Source organism: Hypanus sabinus, unplaced genomic scaffold (genome assembly GCF_030144855.1).
Source record: "Hypanus sabinus isolate sHypSab1 unplaced genomic scaffold, sHypSab1.hap1 scaffold_214, whole genome shotgun sequence".
NCBI classification, from domain to species: domain Eukaryota; kingdom Metazoa; phylum Chordata; class Chondrichthyes; order Myliobatiformes; family Dasyatidae; genus Hypanus; species Hypanus sabinus.
The window spans coordinates 158,403-180,822 of record NW_026780246.1 but is presented as its reverse complement, the minus strand read 5'-3'; the positions used below and the strand labels follow the sequence as shown (position 1 = coordinate 180,822).

The 22,420-nt window shown below is 48.9% G+C and overlaps 2 protein-coding genes across 2 annotated transcripts in view; both read left to right on the top strand.

The window, feature by feature from the left end:
• Positions 1 to 6,225, top strand: part of LOC132387732 (NACHT, LRR and PYD domains-containing protein 3-like) — a 57,062-nt gene extending 50,837 nt beyond the window's left edge. The window contains exons 6-10 of the mRNA XM_059960093.1: positions 4,842 to 4,928; positions 5,084 to 5,254; positions 5,410 to 5,580; positions 5,736 to 5,903; positions 6,068 to 6,225. Coding sequence (XP_059816076.1) covers positions 4,842 to 4,928; positions 5,084 to 5,254; positions 5,410 to 5,580; positions 5,736 to 5,903; positions 6,068 to 6,161 — 691 coding nt within the window. The 3' untranslated portion in view covers positions 6,162 to 6,225. The remainder of the gene's footprint in view (positions 1 to 4,841; positions 4,929 to 5,083; positions 5,255 to 5,409; positions 5,581 to 5,735; positions 5,904 to 6,067) is intronic.
• The window catches only part of LOC132387728 (NACHT, LRR and PYD domains-containing protein 3-like), a 331,928-nt gene that overhangs the window by 160,322 nt on the left and 149,186 nt on the right, over positions 1 to 22,420 (top strand). The window lies entirely within an intron of this gene.

Genomic DNA, 22,420 nt, shown 5'->3' with positions numbered 1-22,420 from the left:
GCTGCATTATCTTCCTATTTCTAGCCTCACTAACACGTGGATGGGTAGCAATCTACCTGTCAGATCTTGCTTTCCCATCCCCTTTTCATCCTCTGGACTCTCTGTTCCCGCCACCCCACCTTCCTTCCAACTGTTGGATCTCTCCTCAGCATCCACTTTCCTCCTGTGGGATCTTTCATCCCCTTCCCTCTTCCTTCTGTGGGATCTCCCTTCCACATTCCTTCCTGCTGTGGGGTCTCTCATCCCCAACCCCCTTATTGGTGTGGGATTTCTCTTCTCCATACCCTTTCCTCCTCTGGGCTCTCTGTTCCCTATACACCTTCCTGCTGTGGGGTCTCTCATCTCCATCCCCCTTCTTGCTGTGGGACCTCACTTCTCCATACCCCTTCCTCCTGTGGGCTCTCTATTCCCTATACACCTTCCTCCTTTGGGATCTCTCATCCAGCTCCTTTCCTCCTGATAAATCTCTCTTCCTCATCCCCATTCCTACAGTGGAATCTCACTTCCACCCCCCATGTTCCTGTGGGGTCTCTCTTCCCCAACCCCTTTCACCCTATGGGGCCTCTGTTCCCATCGCACTTCCATTTGTGGGATGTCTCTTCCCCATCAACTTCCTGCTGTTGGTTTCTCTTCTGCATCCCCCTTCCTCTTGTGGGATTTAACCTCCCCACCCCTTTCTTCCTGTGGGATCTCTCTTCCCTATCCCATTTCCTACTGTGCGATCTCTCTTCCCCATCCACCATACTCCTGTGAGGGCTCTGTTCCCATCGCTCTACTTCCTATGGGATATCGCTTCCCCATTTCCCTTCCTCCTGTCGCATCTCTTCCCCACTACCCATCCTCTTGTGGGATCTCTCTTCCTCAATCACTTCCTACCGAGGGATCTCTCTTCCCAATCCCCTACATCGGGTGGGATCACTCTGCCCCATCCCACATCCTCCCGTGGCATATATTTTCCCCATCCCTCTTCCTCCCATGGGATTTCTCCTACTCATCCCCAACCTCCTGTATGATCTCGCTTCCCCACCCACTTCCTCCTGTCTCATCTCTCTTCCCCATGCCCCATCATCCTATGGGATCTGTAATCCCCATTCCACTTCCTTCTGTGTGATTTCTCTTCTCCATCCACTTTCCTCCTGTGGGATCTTTCGTCGCCATCCCCCTTCCTCCCGTGGGAACCGTCTCCCCCATCCCCCATCCCCCGGTGGGATCTCTCATCACCATCCCCCTTCCTCCTGTTGGATCTGTCGTCGCCATCCCCCTTCCTCCCGAGGGATCTCTCTTCACCATCCCACTTCCTCCTCTGGGATCTCTCTTCCCCGTGCGCCATTCTCCTATGGGATCTCTGCTCCGCACCCCCCTTCCTCCTGTCGGATCTCTCTTCCCCATCTCTCTTACTCCTGTGGGAACTATCTTCCCTATCTCCCTTCATCCGGTGGGATCCCCATTCCCCAACACCCTTCCTCCCGTGGGTTCTCTCCTCCCATCCCCATCCCTCCTGTGCCATCTCTCTTCCCCATCCACCTTCCTCCTGTGGGGCCTCTGTTCCCATCCCCCATTTCCTGTGGGATCTCTCCTACTCATCCCCGTTCTTCCTGTCGGATCTTTCTTCCCCATCCCCCTTCTTTCTGTGGGATCCTTTTCCCCCATCCCCCATCCTCCTGTGGGATCCCTCTTCCACATCCCTCTTCCTACTTTGTGATCGCTGGTCCATCCGACTTCCTCCTCTGGGCTCTCTCTTCCCCATCCCACTTCCTCCTGTGGGTCATCACAATGGCCTCTCTTGCTGCGGGATCTGTCCTTTCCCTCCACAATTCATCCTGATGTATCACTCTTCTCCATCCCACATCTTCCTGTCGGATCTCTCTTCCCCATTCTCCTTCCAACAGTAGGATATCTCCTCCCCACCATCTTTCTTCCTAGGGATATATCTTCCGCAACCCCCTGCCTTCTGTGGGATCTCTATTCGCCATCCCCTTCCTCCTTTGCGCTCTCTCCTCCCCATCAACTTCCTGCTGGTGGATCACTCTTCGTCATCCCCCTTCCTCATCTGGGATTTCTCTTCCACATCCACCTTCTTCCTCTGGGATCGCTCGTGCATCTGACCTCCTCATGTGTGCGCTGTCTTCCCCATCCCCCTTCCTCCTGTGGATCTTCTTTTCCCAAGCCCCTCTTCCTGTGGGATCTCGCTTTCCCATCCCCATACTCATGAGGTATCTCTCCTACTCATCCCCCTTTCCCCTGTACCATCTCTCCTCCCCATCCAACATCCCCCTATGTGATCTCTCTTCTCAATCCCACTTTATCCTGTGGCATCTCTCTTCCTCATCCAGCTTCATCCTGTGGGATCATTCCTAGTCATCCCACATCCGCCTGTCTGATCTCTCCTGTGGGTTTCTCTTCCCCATCTCCCTTCCGCCTGTGGGATCTCTCTTCCCAATTCCCCTTCCTCCTGTTGGATCTCGCTTCTGCATCTCCCTTCCTCCTGTGGTAACTCTCTTTCCAATCTCCCTTCTCCCTGTGAAAAATCTCTTCCGATCTACTACTCTGGTGGGATCGATTATTTTCCCCTTCCCCATTCACCTTCCTCCTGTGGGATCTATCTTCCGTTTCACCCATCTTATGTCGGATCTAGCTTCCCCTTCCCTTTATCTCCTGTGGGCTCTCTCTTACCCATCTCCCTTCTCCAATGAGATCGCTCTTCCTTATCCCCTTCCTCATGTTGGATTTATCTTCGACACACCCTTTCTTACTCTGGGTTCTCTTTTCCCCAAACCCCATCCTCCTGTTGGTCCTCTGTTCCCATCCTTCACTCTTCTTCTGGGATCACCCTTCTAAATCCCCAGTCCTGCTTTTGGTTCACTCGTCCATCCGACCTCCTTCTGTGGGCTCTCTGCACCATCCCCCTTCCTGCATGTGGGCCTCTGTTCCCATTACCCTCTTCCTGTGGCATCTGTCTTTCTCACCTACCTTCCTCCAGTGGGATAACTCTTCCCCGTCCCCCTAACTCCGGTGGGATATCTCATCCCCATCCACATTCCTCTTTGGGATCACTCGCCCATCCGAAATAGTCCTTTGGGCTCTCCCTTCCACATCCCGCTTCCTCCCATGGGATCTCTCCTACTCATCCTCCATCCTCCTGTCTGATCTCTCTTCAACATGCTTGATCCTCCTGTGAGTTTCCCTTCTCCATCAACTTTCCTCTTGTGGGACCTCTCTTCCCCATCCCCCATCCTCCTGAGGTATCTCTCCTACTCATCCCCCATCATGCTGCATGATCTCTCCTCCTCGTCCCCCTTCTTCCTGTAGGATCTCTCTTCCACATGCCCTTCCTCCCGTGGGATCTCTCCTACTGATCCCCCATCCTCCTGTCTGATCTCTCTTCACCATTCTCAATCCTAATGTGGGATTCCCTTCCCCATCCACTTTCCCCTTCTGGGATCTCTCTTCCCAAACCCCCATTCTGTGGGATCTCTCTTTCCCACCCCCTTTCCTCCTGAGGTATCTCTCCTATTCATCCCCCATCCTGCTGTATGATCTCTCTTCCTTGTCCCTCTTCTTCCGGTAGGATCTCTCTTCCACATGCCCTTCCTCCCGTGGGATCTCTCCTACTGATCCTCCATCCTCCTGTCTGATCTCTCTTCACCATTCTCAATCCTCCTGTGGGATGTCCCATCCCCATCCCCCTTTCTGCTGTGGGCTCTCTCCTCCCCATCAAAATACTGCTGTTGGATCCCTCTTCCTCACTCCCTTCCTCCTGTGGGATTCCCTTCCCCATACACTTTCCACTTGTGGGATCTCTCATCCCCAAACCCCTTCCTCCTGTGGGATCTCTCCTCTCCATCCCACTTCCTCCTGTGGGATCTCTCTTCCCCATCCCGCTTCCTTCAGTATGAACTGTCTTCTCCGTCCCTCCTCTTCTTGTCGGTTCTCTCTTCCCCATGCTCTTTCCAGCTGTGGGATTTATCTTTCCCACCCCCTTTCTTCCTGTGGGATCTCTCTTCCCCATTCCTTCCTGCTGTTGGATCTCCATTCCCCTTCCCCCTTCTTCCTGTGGGATCTCACTTTCTCAAACCCCTTCCTGCCTTGGGATTTCTCTTCCCCATCCCACTTCAGCCTCTGGGATATCTCTTCCCCACCCGCCTTCCTTTTTTGGTATCATTCGTCCATCCCCCTTCCTCCTGAGGGCTCTCTCTTCCCCATCCCCCTTCCTCCTGAGGGATCACTCGTCCATCCGACTTCCTCCTGTGGGATCTGTCTCCCCCATCCCCCTTCCTCCAGACGGTCCTCTGTTCCCATGCCCCCTCTTCCTGTGGAATCACTCTTTCCCATCTCCATTCCTCCTCAGGTATTTCTCCTGCTCATCCCCCATCCTACTGTATGATCTCTCTTCCCGTCCCTCCTCCTCCTATCGGATCTCTCTTCCCCATGCTCCTTCCTCCTGTGGGATTTATCTTCCGTACCCCCTTTCTTCCTGGTGGATTTCCCCCCCCCCTTCCCCCTTCCTCCAGTGGTATCACTCTTCCCCATCCCTTTCGCTCGGGTGGGTCTATTTCACTGTGGCCCATTGACATTTCTGCAATTTGGTCAGGAACACTTTTCTCTCCATCGGGGAATGGGACAAAATATGTGGGGTTTACAGGGTCACACCGACAGACGAAATTACTGACATTCGGAGAATACCGAGGTGCTGGGCAGTGAGGGACATTGACAGTGCTGGGAACTCCGATCAGTGATTTACTGAAGGGTTTAATGTTTCCTGAAATACTTGATTGAGAGTAATTCCCTTGGACCCTCATCAATTCATCAATCTGTTCAGCAATCTGTCTGTTTGTGTTTAGACTTGGAGGGAATGAACTGGGAGATTCAGGAGTGAAACTGGTGTCTGCGGCTCTGAGGAACCCAGAGTGTAAAATACAGAAGCTGCAGTAAGTACCAGACTGTGGGAGATTGTCGTTACAGTCACTGGGTGTCTGACACTGAACAATAATGTGATCAGTAATTGTGTTACTGATAAACTCTGGGGATTTGTACCGTCTCCTGTCTCTCTGTGTCCTTCACCCTCACTCTCTCTCATCTCCAGGCTGAGGGATGTCGGTCTCACAGATTCTGGTGCCGAGGATCTCGTCTCCGCTCTCAGTACAAACCCATCACTGACGGAGCTGAACCTGAGTGGTAATGAACTGGGAGATTCAGGAGTGAAACTGGTGTCTGCGGCTCTGAGGAACCCGGAATGTAAAATACAGAAACTGTGGTAAGTACCAGACAGTGGAAGATTGTCTTTACGGTCACTGGGTGTCTGACATTGAACATTAATGTGATCAGTAATTGTGTTACTGATAAATACTGAGGATTTGTACCGTCTCCTGTCTCTCTGTGTCCTTCACCCTCACTCTCTCTCATCTCCAGGCTGGGGAATGTCGGTCTCACAGATTCTGGTGCGGAGGATCTCGTCTCCGCTCTCAATACAAACCCATCACTGACGGAGCTGGACTTGAGTAGTAATAAACTTGGGGATTCAGGAGTGAAACTGGTGTCTGCGGCTCTGAGGAAACCGGAGTGTAAAATACAGAAACTGTGGTAAGTACCAGACTGTGGGAGATTGTGTTTACAGTCACTGGGTGACCAACACTGAACATTAATGTGATCAGTAATTGTGTTACTGATAAACACTGGGGATTTGTACCGTCTCCTGTCTCTTTGTGTCCTTCGCACTCACTGTCTCTCATCTCCAGGCTGAACAAGGTCGGTCTCACAGATTCTGGTGCGGAGGATCTCGTCTCCGCTCTCAGTACAAACCCATCACTGACGGTGCTGGACCTGGGATTAAACTCGCTGACAGACCGATCTGTCCCCTCTCTCAGCCCCCTCATACTGACCCTCCCGTGTCTGGAGCTGATCTGGTGAGTATTTGTGTTTATGTTCAATGTAATAATATATCAGCGGATCCGCTGGTTTTCTGGTGATATTTGTCTGTGAGTGTTGTTGAAACATTAACCCCAGTCCCCTGTTACTGACACTGTTGTGTAATCTGTTTATTTAATCTTTATTCTGCCATCTGTTTCAGGTTGGTGGGGAATCGGTTCAGTGAGTCCGGGGAGAAGGAACTGAGATCTCTGCAGGAACCCAGACCCGGACTGAGTGTGCGCCTGAACATCTGAATATGTGAACATCGCCGCCCGCGGGATGGGGACATATTGGCCAATTCCCCGCCCTCCCCTTTAACTCCCGCCCTGACCTTTAATGGCCGCGCGCCAGGTTTAATTCCCAACGGTTCTAACGGAACCGACTGCAGACTCGCGCTCTGTGACATCGGAAGCGGTCCCGCGGTGACGTATTTCCGCTTCTAGTCCAGTGGACGAGCTTCCGCCGGATGTGCGGTTCTGAGACACCCCACGTGAGGCCCCGGGGAATTAGCCAGACAGGAAGAGCCCGTGGCCCGGGGCTCAGTCTGGGACACCGTTGTCCCGGGGTGGAGTTATCCCGGGAGAGAATCCTTTTGCTCCCTTTGCTGAGGACGGCGCATTCGGCAGTCTAGCCGATATAATGATGTTAAATTGACAAATCCCTCGGCAGTGACCCTGGATCTGCAGCGATCTCGGACACGGCCCTGAAGTGTGATTTTATAATCATCGGTTCCCCGATGCAGAGTGACAGTGAGAAACGGGACTGATTATTCAAACTGTCACTCATTGTCGCTGGTCAGTTAATTGTGTGTGACAATGAGTGAGTTGGGAGCAGTTTATTTATTCCCGCACGTCAGCAGCTCACATATTGTTTAATTTACATTTGTCATGATGAAATCAATAAACCGTTGTAACTTCCTGTCTTGATGTCGGACTCGAGTTTTATTTGAGGTTTCTGCTGCCCCCCGCACCCTGTGCACTGCAACAGTGGGTCGGATCTCCTCACACTGACACAGAGGCGTCTCAGCTCCAGGCTGAGGGAGGTCGGACCGGCAGAGTCTGGTGCCCAGGATCTTATCTCCACCCAACCCCCCTCCAGTCCGCCGCAGACAGTTAAAATCGAATAACAGACTTGAGTCCACTGAGGTCCTGAGTTCTCGAGTTGAAACAGTTTACAGAGGAGACTCTCATTGTGTTCACCTTGGAACTGTAGCCACACACACACACACGCACACAGACACATAATAAATATATGTAGAAGTGGGCACAGAGACGGGGAGGGATGCAGTATGAACAGACCAGGAGAGGGTGGGGGTGTGCACAAACGGGCAGGGGAGTACAGATGGCAATCATAACCATAGCAGTTAACAATCACGTTTGACTTCTGGGGTCGAGAAGTAGCCCAGGATGAAATCGAAGTTGAGGATAATTTTGCAAATCGGGTCTCCACCCCTTCCCGTCCTCTCTCACTCTTCACAGGACGCCGTTCCTTCCCGTCTCTGTATCGACACCAGGATTATTAACGGCACACGTTTCCTGGTGTCTGTATCCTCCTCTCTCCACGACACTCGGAGTGATGACGCACAGGATCCGGAGATGAGGGTGTCGGATCGGTCTCTATTGTTTGCGATATATTTATTATTTGTGATAAACAGTCTGCGCAATCGAGTGGAGGGTGGTCGACATTGTCTGTCCTGCGATCTTTGATGTCTTACTGTGGCGGGTCAGTTATTACTGCTTCCCAGGGACCTTCCTGGACATCACCCCCGTATGCAGTGTGATCGGTGCCCTGTGTGTTGCAGCCACGGACTGCTCTGGTTCACCGTCACTTTTACGTTTGATCGGTTTGTCGCCATCTGTTGTCAGAAGCTGAAAACAAAATATTGCATCGGAAAAACTGCGGCTGTGGTTCTTACAACAACTGCTGTTCTGATGTGTATTAAAAACGTGCCCTACTGCTTTCGATTTCGTCTTCCGAAAGTAATTGACAATATACCCTGGGACTGTATTTCCAAGGCGGACCACTATACGGATCCCGGTTGGGTGAGGTATGAAGTGTTTTCTACCGTTTTCACGCGATTACTCCCGTTCGTGTTAATACTACTATTCAACGCTCTCACAGTCAAACATATTTTAGTAACGAGTCGCGTCCGCAAGGGGCTGAGGGGTCAGAGCAAGGCGGAGGAAGGCAGAGACCCGGAGATGGAGAGCAGGAGGAGGTCTGTGATCTTACTTCTCACCATCTCCGGAAGCTTCATCATCCTGTGGTCAGTGAATTTTGCCGAATTCCTTTATTACACAATTGCCGGACGGGATCCAAATAATTACAATGATTCGGAATACATACTTGAACACTCCGGATACGTGGTGATGATATTAAGTTGCTGCACGAACACGTTTATTTATGGAGTAACTCAGTCGAAGTTCAGAGAGCAGTTCATCAGCGCAGCGAAATATCCGCTCACGCCAATTATTCAACTGATGAGAAAACAAGATATTTAAGCTCTTTTCACAGAGGTGGTCACAGTTTATCCTATCATAACTCTAAGAATGGCGGTCATCGGAGAACGTGGCAGCGGAGAGAATATAACTGGTTTCGAACTTGAGAGGGACAGAGTACGTGACCGCCAACTCCTACCAATTCCTACACTCAACTTTCCTTTGACTTTTTACATTGTTTGCACCATATCTCCGCCTTCGTCACGGACCCGGGCATTTCCATAATGAATCACGCACCCCACCCTAAATGATCATCAGTCATGTGACCTATAAAATCGTTGCTTCACCATAACGGAGAGGAATCGGTACATCAAGCGGAAATATTGCCGTTACACGTAAAGAGGCGAAATTCACACGAAGCGCCCGGAGAGCAGATCGGGGTTGGTCCCACTCTGCGCCGCAAAGTGATTTCATGATTGCATCTCATACCGCCACGTCCTTCAACACGCTGTGAGCAGACAACTTCCCGTTCACCACGATCCAAACGTCAACTCTGACTGTATCTGCATCCGGTGACTTGGTATCAACGTTGCGATGCCTTCAGCTATATGGTGAATATTGGTTGAAGGTTCAATTACCGTGTGAAAAAGTCCATTTCTAAGGAGAGCTTCATGAATGTGTTGCGAAGGAGCCTTTCTTCCACATTTCCCTGCGTGCATGCTTTAGAACGTAACAAAGAAGTTTAATGAATGCAACATGTTAGGAGTCGGCGAAAGGCACTTTACAGCTTTGGGATAATGTCTAATGGTTAATGTAGACGGTCAAATCGTGTGGGATAAGGGCATAAACACACTGGATAATTCCTCACCAGCAGTCGGAACTTTTACTACAATCAATTGAAACACCTTGACTGCACACAGGTGATCGCCATTTAACTAATAACGTGACTTCTAAAACCAGTTGGCTGCACCAGTGATGATTTGGTGTGTCATATTAAAGGGGGTGAATAATTATGCAATCAATTATTTTGTGTTTTATATTTATTATAATATTAGATCACTTTGTAGAGATCTATTTTCACTTTGACACGAAATAGTCTGTTTCTGTTGATCAGTGTCGATGAAGCCAAATTAAATCCAAGGTGATTTTGTTGTAAACCAATAAAACATGCAAACTTCACCGGGAGGGGGATGAATACTTTTTATAGGAACTGCAGGTACACTGCCTGAGATATTTGCACAGTCCTGTATTTGTCAAGGTGGAGAGGTAAGAGAGATTGGAAATCTTTGTTTCCAGCAATTCCCTTTGCATTTCGAGTCCCGATGAAGGGTCTCGACCCGAAGCATCGACTGTTTATTCACATCCATAGGTGTTGCCTGACATGCTGAGCTCCTCCCGCACACAGTGTATACAGCTCTAGGACAGCTACTGTATCTCGTGTCTTTGTAAATCTGTCGGGGACAAAGAATATCGAGAGCACCACTGCAGGGCAGAGGGCAGGAAAGGGCGGCCATGGGCGAGGGAGAGGGTGGCACAGATGCCGGTCCAGCCAGCACTGTGACTTTAGCAGAAGAGATTTGATTGCAAAGAATTAGCTCATTGATCATTACAGAATGTCGCTCTGGTGTTTCACACTCACCCCCTTTTCCCTTCTCCCTTTCCCTGTTCCCTTCCCAATCTCCCTCCACAACTTGCATTGTTTTCCGGCAGTAACTTCTGCATTCGCGCGGGATCGCGGTGAACAGCGAGGGAGGTTACCGGAAAATGCAGCGGGATCTGGACCAGCTGAGAGATTACGCTGAAAATAGCTGAACATGGCTAATCGATAGTAGGAATAGCCGACCAGCCCTGTGGGGCATTGCTGCTTTTATAGAGATGGAATAGAGGAAAGATGTAGTATGGTCTGGGGAGAAAATCAGGGTAGTTCGTAGGAGGTACGTATATCACAAAGGAAGGAACAACATGCGACGTTCTCTGGAGAAACTTAGAAATACAAAATATGTGATCACAATGATAGGATAACAGAACAGGACCGTTTGCAAAAGTTAGAGATGGAAATATGTAGCGAATTCAGAGATACGCGTGCAAGCAACAATAGGGTGTAAAAGGGTGAATTTCCCCTCCAAAGTAATGCTTGGAACTGCCTAATACCCATCTATTTAGATTGGGTAGAATATGTGAAGTACCTCCAGGAATAATAATGGCACTGAAAATCAAATGGTTGCAATCAATTTCGTTTGAGAGAATAATACTTTGGGCTTATGTGGTAGTGGAGAAGTCGTTCGGAACGAATGAGTGATGTTTGTAAGTTCATTTTGCCTGTAAGTAACCAAATTGAATCAGGCTGCTCCAGGATGATGGAATGCAGTGAATTGTTTCTGGTTTCTTTTAGTATTTTCGGCATTTATCATCTTTAATCTGTTGGGCTTTAGTCTTTTTCTGATAATATTTCATATCTGCATTTACATTTCAGAACTAGAATTTCGACGCTTCCATGCTGAAGTCTAGACGTTGATTAGCTTTACTGAATTTATTGTTCATAAACTTAAGAAAAGGAATCCCACTTTTGTACGTATATGGTGCCGTGCAGTTACTTGGATAATAAATTTACTCAGAATGTGATCATTCCGGTTTACATCTCTTCGAGAAGCCCAGTTGGTTGTTCTCTCCAAGTCGATATCCTCCCTATGAACTACGGTAATGTTATCCATACTCAATGGTACAGACCTTTCTCTCACCTAATGTCCTCTCTTTCAGCGCATTCATAACCAGGAAGCTGGAGATGTCAATAGACCCATCCATCGGCCACATGTCCATAACCAAGTTTCCATAATCGTTAGCATTCGTTACCACATGCATATTTAAAATAATCTGTTGGTCAAACTCTCTCAGGATGAAGAAAATAATGTTCGCAGTTTTAAACTAAACCTGCTAAAGTTCAGTAATTTAAAGAATGTTTCGGAAAGACAATTGGACAACATCGCTTTGCTTAACAATACACTCTACAAAAAGCACGTTCTCGTTAAAAATTGACTTTGTAATTTAAACAAGATTATAATAAATACATTTTTCCATCACGTTAGACGCGGGACATGCTTTATTCACTCTCCATTGAACTGCATTGGAGTAGAAAACGGAATCGATAGAGGTACCTGTCTGGAAGTGAAGTACCTGTGTATTACCTTTGGGCTCTGTAAGCATGTATTTCATCCACGCATTGTAGCTAAATAAGCAAATACATTCAGATTCAACAATTCAAGCAGAAATCGATTCAATTTCATCTACTGAATGTGTGTGTGTGTGTGTGTGTGTGTGTGTGTGTGTGCGTGTGTGTGAGTTAACAAGAGCGGTCAAGGTGATTGCCAATGGTGACGGGGTGTCGCAGCGTGTAAAAATGCGACCACGTTGTTTCAGCGATCATATTAGAATTTAATCGCGGTCTTTCGCCGTGTGGCATGTTCGACGTGCCACATTCTCTGTTACCCACTTACGTTCCACTTTTCTCCAAAGTTCAAAAGACTTGCGGGGGGTCAGTCAAGGTTGGTTCGTTCCCGTCCACGAATCAGATTGCTGGTCGAGCTCCATTCAAAAGTCCTCCACTTCCTAGACAAATATTGTGTCCGTTGCAAGATGAACGACTCAAGGATCTCGTGATTCGGTGAAATACTGTTGGACCCTGATGCTGTTGTGAATGCATCGAGTGAACAGTGGATGGCGGTGACGGCAAGTGCGGAGTAATTTCGAGAATGAACTCAGACTCAGGCTCCATTTAAACAAGACGACCAAACCCAATCGAAAGGCAAAATCACTAACTGTAGAACTAGATATTGATCTCTTACGATTAAGCACTTATTTCTCAGCACGAGCCCTTTAAGTACATACCTTCCATGAATGAATGCGGCAGACAATAATTAGCCAAATGGGTCTTAAAGTTCAAAGTACAGAATTCAAAGTACAATTTATTATCAGAGTACATATATGTCACCACGTACAACAAGGAGATTCTCTTTCTGCGGGCATACTCAGAAACTCTATAGAACAGTAACCGTAAACAGGATCTGTAAACTATAAATCTCAAGAAATGTAAACTGTAAACTTCTTTTCAGAGTGGTCATTTGAATCGGGAGCAAGTTACAGCTTGTAATTCAGCTGGGAGCTCAGAGAATTCGACCGTGCAGGTAGGATTTAAGCCGACCTGGTCAATACCTGTGGAGGAGGGGGAACTGCGCAGGCGCGAGTGACGTCAGCGTCGAGCGCGCACTTTAAAAGGCAGGACTTCTTTTCAGAGAGGGCAGCGTCGAGCGGGCAGCGGAGTCCGTGGAAGCAGAGTCCTGGGCTTTGGCTAAGTGGGCTTCGGCCTAAGGGGACTTCGGTAAGACTGTGTGATTGCTCGCTGAGGGGAAGAAGGTAAGGTCGCTAGGTGCTTTTTAGACATTCTATTAATCCAGTTCAGGTATGGGGGAGACAGTCAGAGCAGTGGTGTGCTCCGTATGCGGTATGTGGGAGGTCAGGGTCAACACAGTTGTCCCTGATGACCACACCTGCAAAAGGTGCGTCCAGCTGCAGCTCCTATCAGCCCGAGTTAGGGAGTTGGAGCAGGAGCTGGATGAACTACGGATCATTCGGGAGGTGGAGGCAGAGATAGATAGGAGTTATCAGGAGGTAGTCGCACCAAAAAACCAAGAAGTAGGCAGATGGGTGACGGTCCAGAGAGGCAGGGGGAGCAGGCAGAGAGAGCAGAGCACCCCTGCGGCCATTCCCATTAACAATAAGTATACCGTACTGGATACTGTTGATGGGGATGACCTACCAGGAATGCGTTGTAGTGGTCCTGCCTCTGGCACTGAGGTTGAACCCTCAACTAGAAAGGGGAGGAGGGAAGAGAAGAGAGCGATAGTTTTAGGGGACTCTATAGTTAGGGGGGGCAGATAGGAGATTTTGTGGGGCAGATCGGGAGTCTCGGACGGTATGTTGCCTCCCTGGTGCCAGGGTCCGGGACATCTCAGATCGGGTGCAGGCTATTCTTGAGAATAAGTGCATGAACCCAGATGTAGTGGTCCATGTAGGGACCAATAATGTAGGTAAGGTGAGTGAGGGGGTCCTGCTTAGAGAGTTCAGGGAGTTAGGTGTGAAGCTGAAAGGCAGGACCTCCAGGGTGACAATCTCAGGATTGCTACCTGTGCCACGTGCGAGTGAGTCGAAGAATAGAATGATTATGCTCATTAATACGCTGAGAGCATGGTGCAGGAAGGAAGGGTTCAGGTTTTTGGATAATTGGTCTTTGCTCCAGGGACATTGGGATCTGTTTCGATGGGATGGTCTACATCTGAACTGGAGGGGTACTAACATTCTTGCAGGAGTATTTGCCTGCTGCTCGGGGGGGGGGGGGGCGGGGGTTTAAACTTGATGTGCAGGGGGCAGTGATCCAGATCCAGAGGGTTGGTCAGAAGGTGCATGGGGTTAAATGTGTACAAGGTTTGGGTGATCTTGAGAAGGTCATCAAAATTCAGGGTGCAATTTGCCCGATGGAAGTTCAAGGAGCTGGGTTAGGTACAGTAGACAGTGTTTTAAGCAAAGAGAGGAGGAATGGGCTAAGAATTCTATACTTGAATGCGCGTAGTGTCAGAAATAAGACAGATGAGCTTGAAGCTCAGATGAAAATGGGGAACTACGATATTGTTGGGATAACGGAGAAATGGCTGCAAGGGGATCAGGCCTGGGAATTGAGTGTACCAGGGTATACGTGCTATCGTAGAGACAGAAATATGGGAAGAGGGGGTGGGGTGGCCCTGTTGGTGAGGAATGAGATTCAGTCCTTAGGAAGAGTTGACTTGGGGACAGGGCAAGTAGAGTCTGTGTGGATTGAGCTGAGGAACTGTAAGGGTAAAAAGACACTAATGGGTGTTGTCTACAGAACCCCAAACAGTAGCGTGGATATTGGGTACAAGTTGATTAGGGAGTTAACATTGGCATGTGCTAAAGGTAATGCAGTCGTTATGGGAGATTTCAACATGCAGGTGGACTGGGAGAATCAGGTAGGTGCTGGACCCCAGGATAGGGAGTTTGCGGAGTGTCTAAGGGATGTATTTTTGGAACAGCTTGTGCTTGAGCCAACCAGGAACGAGGCTATTTTGGACTTGGTGATGTGTAATGAACAGGAATTGATAAGTGATCTTGAAGTAAAGGAGCCATTAGGAAGTAGTGATCATAACATGATAAGTTTTTATCTACAATTTGAGAGGGATAGGGGCAGATCAGAGGTGTCAGTGTTGCAATTAAATAAAGGAGACTACGGGGCCATGAGGGAAGAGCTGGCCAAAGTTAAATGGGCGGATGCCCTGGCAGGAAAGACAGTGGATCAGCAGTGGCAGATATTCTTGGACATAATACAAAAAATGCAAATGCAGTTCATTCCAATGAGAAGGAAGGATTCAAAGAGGGGGAAGGGGTCACAGTGGTTGACAAAGGAAGTCAGAGATTGTATAGCATTAAAGAAAAAGAAGTATGACAGGGCTAAGATGAGTGGGAATGCAGATGAAAGTTTTAAGGAACAGCAGATCTTAACTAAAATAGCAATACGGAGAGAAAAAATCAGGTATGAGCTCAGTCTAGCCAGGAATATAAAAGGGGATAGCAAAAGCTTTTTTAGCTATGTGAAGAGAAAGAAGATAGTTATGAACAATGTTGGCCCCTTGAAGAATGAATTGGGAGAAATTGTTATGGGAAACAGGGAAATGGCAACAGAATTTAATGCATACTATAGATCTGTCTTCACCAGGGAGGACACAAGCAATCTCCCAGATGAATGGATGGGCCAGGGTCATAAGATATCAGAGGAATTGAGACAGATTGACATTAGGAAAGAAACTGTGATGAGTAGACTGGTAGGACTGAAGGCTAATAAATCCCCAGGTCCAGATGGTCTGCATCCGAGGGTTCTAAAAGAGGTGGCTCAGGAAATTGCGGATGCATTGGTAATCATTTTCCAATGTTCCTTAGATTCAGGATCAGTTCCTGAAGCTTGGAGAGTGGCTAATGTTGTCCCACTTTTCAAGAAGGGAGGGAAGGAGAAAACGGAGAACTATCGCCCTGTTAGCCTAACGTCAGTCGTGGGGAAGATGCTTGAGTCCATTATTAAGGACGAAATAGTGGCACATCTAGATGGCAGAAATAGGATTAGGCCGAGCCAGCATGGATTTACCAAGGGCAAATCATGCTTGACTAATCTGTTGGAGTTTTTTGAGGGTGTAACAAGGATGTTAGACGAGTGTAAGCCAGTGGATGTTGTGTACCTAGATTTTCAGAAGACATTCGATAAGGTGCCACATAGGAGATTGGTGAGTAAAATCAGAGCTCATGGCATTGGGGGCAGGGTTTCAACTTGGATAGAAAACTGGTTGGCAGATAGAAAGCAAAGGGTAGCAGTGAATGGGTGTTTCTCGGACTGGCTGGAGGTGACTAGTGGGGTACCACAGGGCTCTGTATTGGGACCACAGCTCTTTACGATTTATGTCAATGATTTAGATGAGGGCATTGAAAACTATATCAGCAAGTTTGCTGACGATACTAAACTGGGTGGCAGTGTGACATGCGAAGAGGACGTTAGGAGAATACAGGGAGACTTGGATAGGCTGAGTGAGTGGGCAGACACTTGGCAGATGTCATTCAATGTGAATAAATGTGAAGTTATCCACTTTGGAAGCTGAAACAAGAGGGCAGAGTATTGTCTGAACGGTGTAGAGTTAGGCTAGGGAGAAATGCAAAGAGACCTAGGAGTCCTAGTTCACCAGTCAATGAAGGTGAATGAGCAAGTGCAACAGGCAGTAAAGAGGGCAAATGGAATGTTGGCCTTTGTTACAAAGGGAATTGAATACAAGAGCAAGGATGTCCCTTTGCATTTGTACAGGGCCCTGGTGAGACCACACCTGGAATATTGTGTACAGTTTTGGTCTCCAGGTTTAAGGAAGGACATTCTGGCAGTTGAGGAAGTGCAGCGTAGATTCACTAGGTTGATTCCTGGGATGGCAGGGCTGTCTTACGCAGAGAGATTGGAGAGATTGGGCCTGTACACGCTGGAATTGAGGAGATTGAGAGGGGATCTGATTGAAACGTTTAAGATAATTAAAGGATTTTATAGGATTGAGGCAGGAAATATGTTCCAGATGTTGGGAGAGTCCAGTACCAGAGGGCATGGATTGAGAATAAGAGGTCAGTTATTTAAAACAGAGTTGAGGAAGAGCTTCTTCTCCCAGAGAGTTGTGCAGGTGTGGAATGCACTACATCGGAAGACGGTGGAGGCCAATTCTCTGGATGCTTTCAAGAAGGAGCGAGATAGATATCTGATGGATAGGGGAATCAAGGGATATGCGAACAAGGCAGGGACTGGGTATTGATAGTGAATGATCAGCCATGATCTCAGAATGGCGGTGCAGACTCGAGGGGCCGAATGGTCTACTTCTGCACCTATTGTCTATTGTCTATTGTATCTCTCTGTAAGTGAAGTAGATTGGGCCGTTTTTCAGAAAGAACGGACCGCTAGATGGCGGTAGAACCACGGCCGCCGTTCTCCCCGTGCAGGACTTTGTTTTCAGTGTCTGACAGCAAATGGCAACAAACCGATCGAAGGTGAAAGTGACGGTGAACCAGACGGAACAGTACACGGCAATGCGGGGCAGGACACGGAGAACAGTGCACACAGAGGTGACGTTCAGGAAACAAACGGGAAAATAATGATAATTCAGTTGATATAAACCGACCTCAGTGATAATGACCAGTAGATCCGCCGCTGCCATGGCCACCATTTACCGCGTGGTGCAGAAGGAGAGGCCGCACTTTCCCCGGGACAGGATGACAATCGCCACTAAATTCGCTGCAGTAAGAGAACGGAATGACATAAAATATATGATTCGCAATCAGGCACCCACGACTTAATCGCCCTCCACTACCCATCACGGGTAAGGTTGATTTACTGTTAACCTCAGATTCACTGCTATCGGATTCCAATGATTCACGAGCGGTAAAGAATGTCAACTGATATCCGTCGTGAACAGTGTATTCATTCTTCTGAAATTTTGCCTCCTAGGCTTCGACTGGACGGTACAGGATACATATTCCCTGCACCCAGACTGTCAATCATAGAATCATAGAAATCAGCGCATTTTTGGCCCTTCGGCCCACAATGTTGTGCCGATCATGTAATCTCAGATGGAGATTATCCGCAATATTTGCAAATCATTCATCTTGCTCAGTGTGAATGAATGCACATGTCATTGTTTGAATGAAGCAGCTTCGTGACGGAGCGTCCAGTCCACGTGATCCAATCCCCGTCACAGTACAGCCACGTCAGAAGCCAAGATGGTGAACATTCCTCTATTGCGAGTCGGTATTTCTTAAACAAGGAGCACAATTTGCACGCAACACTCCAATTTTTGCCTCATAATGTCCAGACGAAGTTGTAGTAGGAAAACATGACTCTGACGAGGATAAAAGTTACTTGCTGAGAATATCAACTGACCATCTCTGAATCTGACTGGTCGCCCTGTTTACACGTGAACAGAGAACAGTGTTCCAGTCGACCGGAGAATTGGCACACGAGAAATTTCCAATATATTATGCAAGTCGCTGTTTTGGTAACACTTCGCTTTTAATTTTCCCCATACAGTACATTTACCCACGTTATTTTTTAATTGCCAAGGATTTTCGCACACATCGAGATTTACAAAATGGCACTGGTGCATCCCGGTGTCCTCATTATTCTCCACATCGCCCAATTTCACCCCGCCCGGGACGCCAAATAAATATCTCTCGTCCACATAATTCTCACATCAACCAATGTCACATCGCGGGAACAATAAAACCCGTCCTCATAATTCTCCACATCGGCCAACTTCACCTCACCGGGAACGCCAGAAAAGAATAAAACGCCCGGTACCGATCTAATCGACATAATCGATGCAGTCTATATCGTGACAGACGGGTTCCGTTCTGTCCGGTACCACACATGTCCTGCTAACCTAAAACGGAATAATTTCTTGCCAATGTCTGTATTTTTTCGTCTGATAACGATTGTTTAAATGCAAACTCGCACATCACTGTCTTTTACACGAGGGAATTTATCCGAGATAATACCTATAATTTCATACTTTATCGGGGATCAGAGAATCGTTCCTGTTATTGCTGATGGACTAGACAGTTCAGAGAGATGGGGCAGAACAGAAAAGGAATAAAAGGGTGGGGAGAGGGGTGGAGAGGGGAGCATAGGGTGTGGAGAGTGGTGGATAGGGTGGGGAGAGGGGTGGTGAGATCAAGATAGGGTGGGAGAGGGGTGTAGAGAGGATAGGGTGGGGATAGGGGTGTAGATAGGGTGGGGATTGGGGTGGAGAGAGGAGCATAGGGTGTGGAGAGGGGTAGAGAGAGGATAGGGTGGGGTGGAGGGGAGGATAGGGTGGGGAGAGGGGTGGTGAGAGGATAGGGTGGGGAGAGGGGTGGAGAGAGGTTAGAGTGGGGAGAGGGGTAGAGAGAGGACGATAGGGTGGGGAGAGGGGTGGAGAGAGGAGGATAGGGTGGGGAGAGGGGTGGAGAGAGGAAGATAGGGTGGGGAGGTGGTGGAGAGAGGAGCATAGGGTGTGGAGAGGGGTGGAGAGAGGATAAGGTGGGGAGAGGGGTGGAGAGAGGAGGATAGGTTGGGGAGAGAGAGGTGGGGGATGTGATGGAGAGAGAAGAGGGGACAGGGAGGGAGAGAGAGGCTGAGGGAGTGGGTAGTGGGACTCATCTCTCCTCATCTTCACTTTCTCCCCTGCCCGCCACATTCTCCCCTCCACTCTTCAATCTGATCCTTCCCTCTCCCCCACCCTGCAGAAAATGGTGGTGATTCACGCCAACCAGCCCGCACCGCCAGAACTCGCCTCTGTCTTCTCCGGCAAGCCAGCGCGCACTCCTGCCTTTGACGGGCCCCAGTGACGACACGTCACCGTACTCCGCGGGACAGCCTGAGGGATTCAGGCCGTGCGACCTGAGGCTCGGCCCGAAAGAAAAAATCAAAGCGGGATTTTGGAGACGGAGGGGGAAGGAGGGTAACGGGGCTGAGCACGTTCCTCCCCGTGGGAATACTCCCTCCCGTTCCTGCTCCCTTGTTACGAGACCCCCTTTCATACCCTGGGCTCCGATCACTCCTGAAGCACTCCACTCTCTGTCCCCTCGCTCTCCCCTCTATCACCGCCCATCTCACCCTGGCTGGCGGCAATTTTGTGATGGTTACCATTGACAACCGCTCTCCCACCATGGTAGAATGGGGCACACCCTTTTCCTCACCTTCCACTCACTTCCCTCCCTGTTTATTTAATCTCAACTCCGCACCCCTCCTCTCCTTTCCCTCCGTGCCCGATATCCCGACTCTTCATTTAACCTTCTGCCGACAGCCATTTTGTGACAGTGTGAGACCCTCCTTCCCACTTCCTCCACCACGAAGTGCGTCACTCTCTCACACTCACCACCTTGTCACCATACTTCCCATCCCATCACTCGCAAACACCTTCCCTCCCTCCCTTCGCTCTCCTCTCCTCACCACCTCGATGCTCTGCATCGTATGCTGGTTGGCTGCCATTTTGCGATGCCAATCTTCACCTCTCCTCATCGCCCTCTCTCTCTATCTGTTACCCAGTGATTCACTCCCTTACTCACCCCGTCACTCCTGACACCCTTTCCCCTCTCTGACCCCTTGCCCTTTCTTCCGCCGTCCACCACATCCTGGGTGGTGAACATTTTCTGATGGGAAATTCTGCTCCCGCACCCGATCCCTTCCCTCCGTCGCTGAGTGAGTCGCTCCTCTCTCCCTCTGTTGGGACACTCAACTCTCTGTCCCATCAGCTCTGACCGCGTCCCAGACCCCCCCCCCCCCCCCGCTCCCCCTTGTCTCCGAGCACACCCCCTTTCCTGCAGCTCGTCTTATTTGCGAAGGCAATTGTCACCACCCATTCATCTTCCACTATTGAAAAAGACAATCCCCCACACTGTCTAATCAGACCACTCCCTCCCGTCCCATCAGTCCCGCTCCCTTCCTGTTGTTACTCTCCTCCTCACCCCGTCTTTATCTTCTCCATGTCGGCCACCAGTTTGTGACAGGAACTTCCGCCCCTCCCCTCTCCGTCCCCTTTTGAGTCAGTGACTTCGCCACGCTCACCGTCTCATCAGGCCACTCCTCGTCCCATCACTCCTCTTCCTCCCAAACCCCTCACCCCTCCTCCCCAAAACCCACATGTATATGCGTATGTGTGAATATCTCAGATATATACATTAGTTTATTCAATGACATCATTAGAATTAAATCCTATATACCGTAAGTAAAACTATATAATACATAAATTAAAATACTGTTATTACAATCAATAACACACTCGATCCAGGGATTGTATCCATGGGCACCGCATGTTACTTCGCCATAGATCCTGTGTATGACAGTGGCCATTGTAAGTCAGTGTCTCACTCCATCCCTGGCGGCCACATTAACCAAGGATTCGCCCATTTTAAATCAGCGCGTCCCTCCCAATCTTGTGCTCACTTCGACCAAAGCCGTCACTCCCTCCCCAGCGGCCATTTCAAGTGAAGCGTCGGACATCCCACCTCTCCCGGAAGTTCCGGGAGTCTTCCGCATATTGATAGCAGTTCCCTGAGGCCCGCGAATTGCATACAATATCCCGGAAATCGATTTTTTGAGAACGAGAGAGAGGGTGGGAGGGAGGGAGAGGGAGGGAAAAGAGAGAGAGGGGGGGGGAAGAGAGAGAGAGAGGGGGGGAAGAGAGAGAGAGAGGGAGGGGGAGGGAGAGGGAGAGAGAGGGAGAGAGAGAGAGAAAGAGAACACGAACGAATGAACCATGGCAGAGCATTCCAAAAAATAAAATACAAAACGTACTTCACCCCAGACTACACTAAAGTGTACCCCTGTCTAATAGGGGTCAAAAATAATGACAGTGTTGCTCGATGCACTGTTTGCAACAGTGACTTTTCTGTTGCCCATGGTGGGTTAAATTACTGATGAGTGTAACAGGTGTCATTCGTTCATTAGCATAGCTAACGTTATTTAAACTAAGGAGCTGCTCTATTGCAGACATCACACCTCTCCCGGGAGTCTCTCGCAAATTGATGGTGCTACCTCCCTGAAATGAGATTTTGCAGGGTAGAAATTTTTGAGTGATGGAATGGTGCAGACGGATCTTCACTGTGTGTTTGGCATTGCAAGTGTTTGATGGGACAGTGTGGAGGGAAATTCACTCTGTGTATGACCCTACAAGTGTGTGATGGGACGGTGTGGAGGTAGATTCACTCTGTGTGTGACCACAGGAGTGTGTGATGGGACGGTGTGGAAGGAAGTTCACTCTGTGTCTGACCCGGGTGTGTGTGACAGGACGGTTCTTTGGGAAATTCACTCTATGTCTGGTCCCGGCAGTGTGTGATGGAATGGTGTGGAGGGAGATTCACTCTGTGTCTGACCCGGGTGTGTGTGATGGGATGGTGTGGAGGGAGATTCACTCTGTGTCTGACCCCAGCAGCGTGTGATGGGATGGTGTGGAGAGAGATTCACTCTGTGTCTGACCCCGGGAGTGTGTGATGGGACGGTGTGGAGGGAGATTCCCTGTGTCTGACCCCGGGAGTGTGAGATGAGATGGTGTGGGGGAAGCTTCATTTTGTGTCTGACCCTGAGAGTGTATAATGGCATGCGGTGGAGGGAGCTTCACTCCGTGTGTAATGTCGGTATTCCATCCCCCATCCGTCTCTTACTCGGGGCCTCAGTGGTTTACAATATACTTTAATGATTTAGATAAAGGGATTAAAAGTAACATTAGCAAATTTGCTGATGACACAAAGCTGGGTGGCAGTGTGAATTGTCAGCAGGATGTTATGAGAATGCAGGGTGACTTGGACAGGTTGGGTGAGTGGGCAAATGTAGAGCAGATGTAGTTTAATATGGATAAATGTGAGGTTATTCACTTTGGTGGCAAGAACAGGAAGGCAGATTACTATCTGAATGGAGTCAAGTTAGGATCTAGGTGTTCTTGTATATCAATCAGTGAAATCAAGTT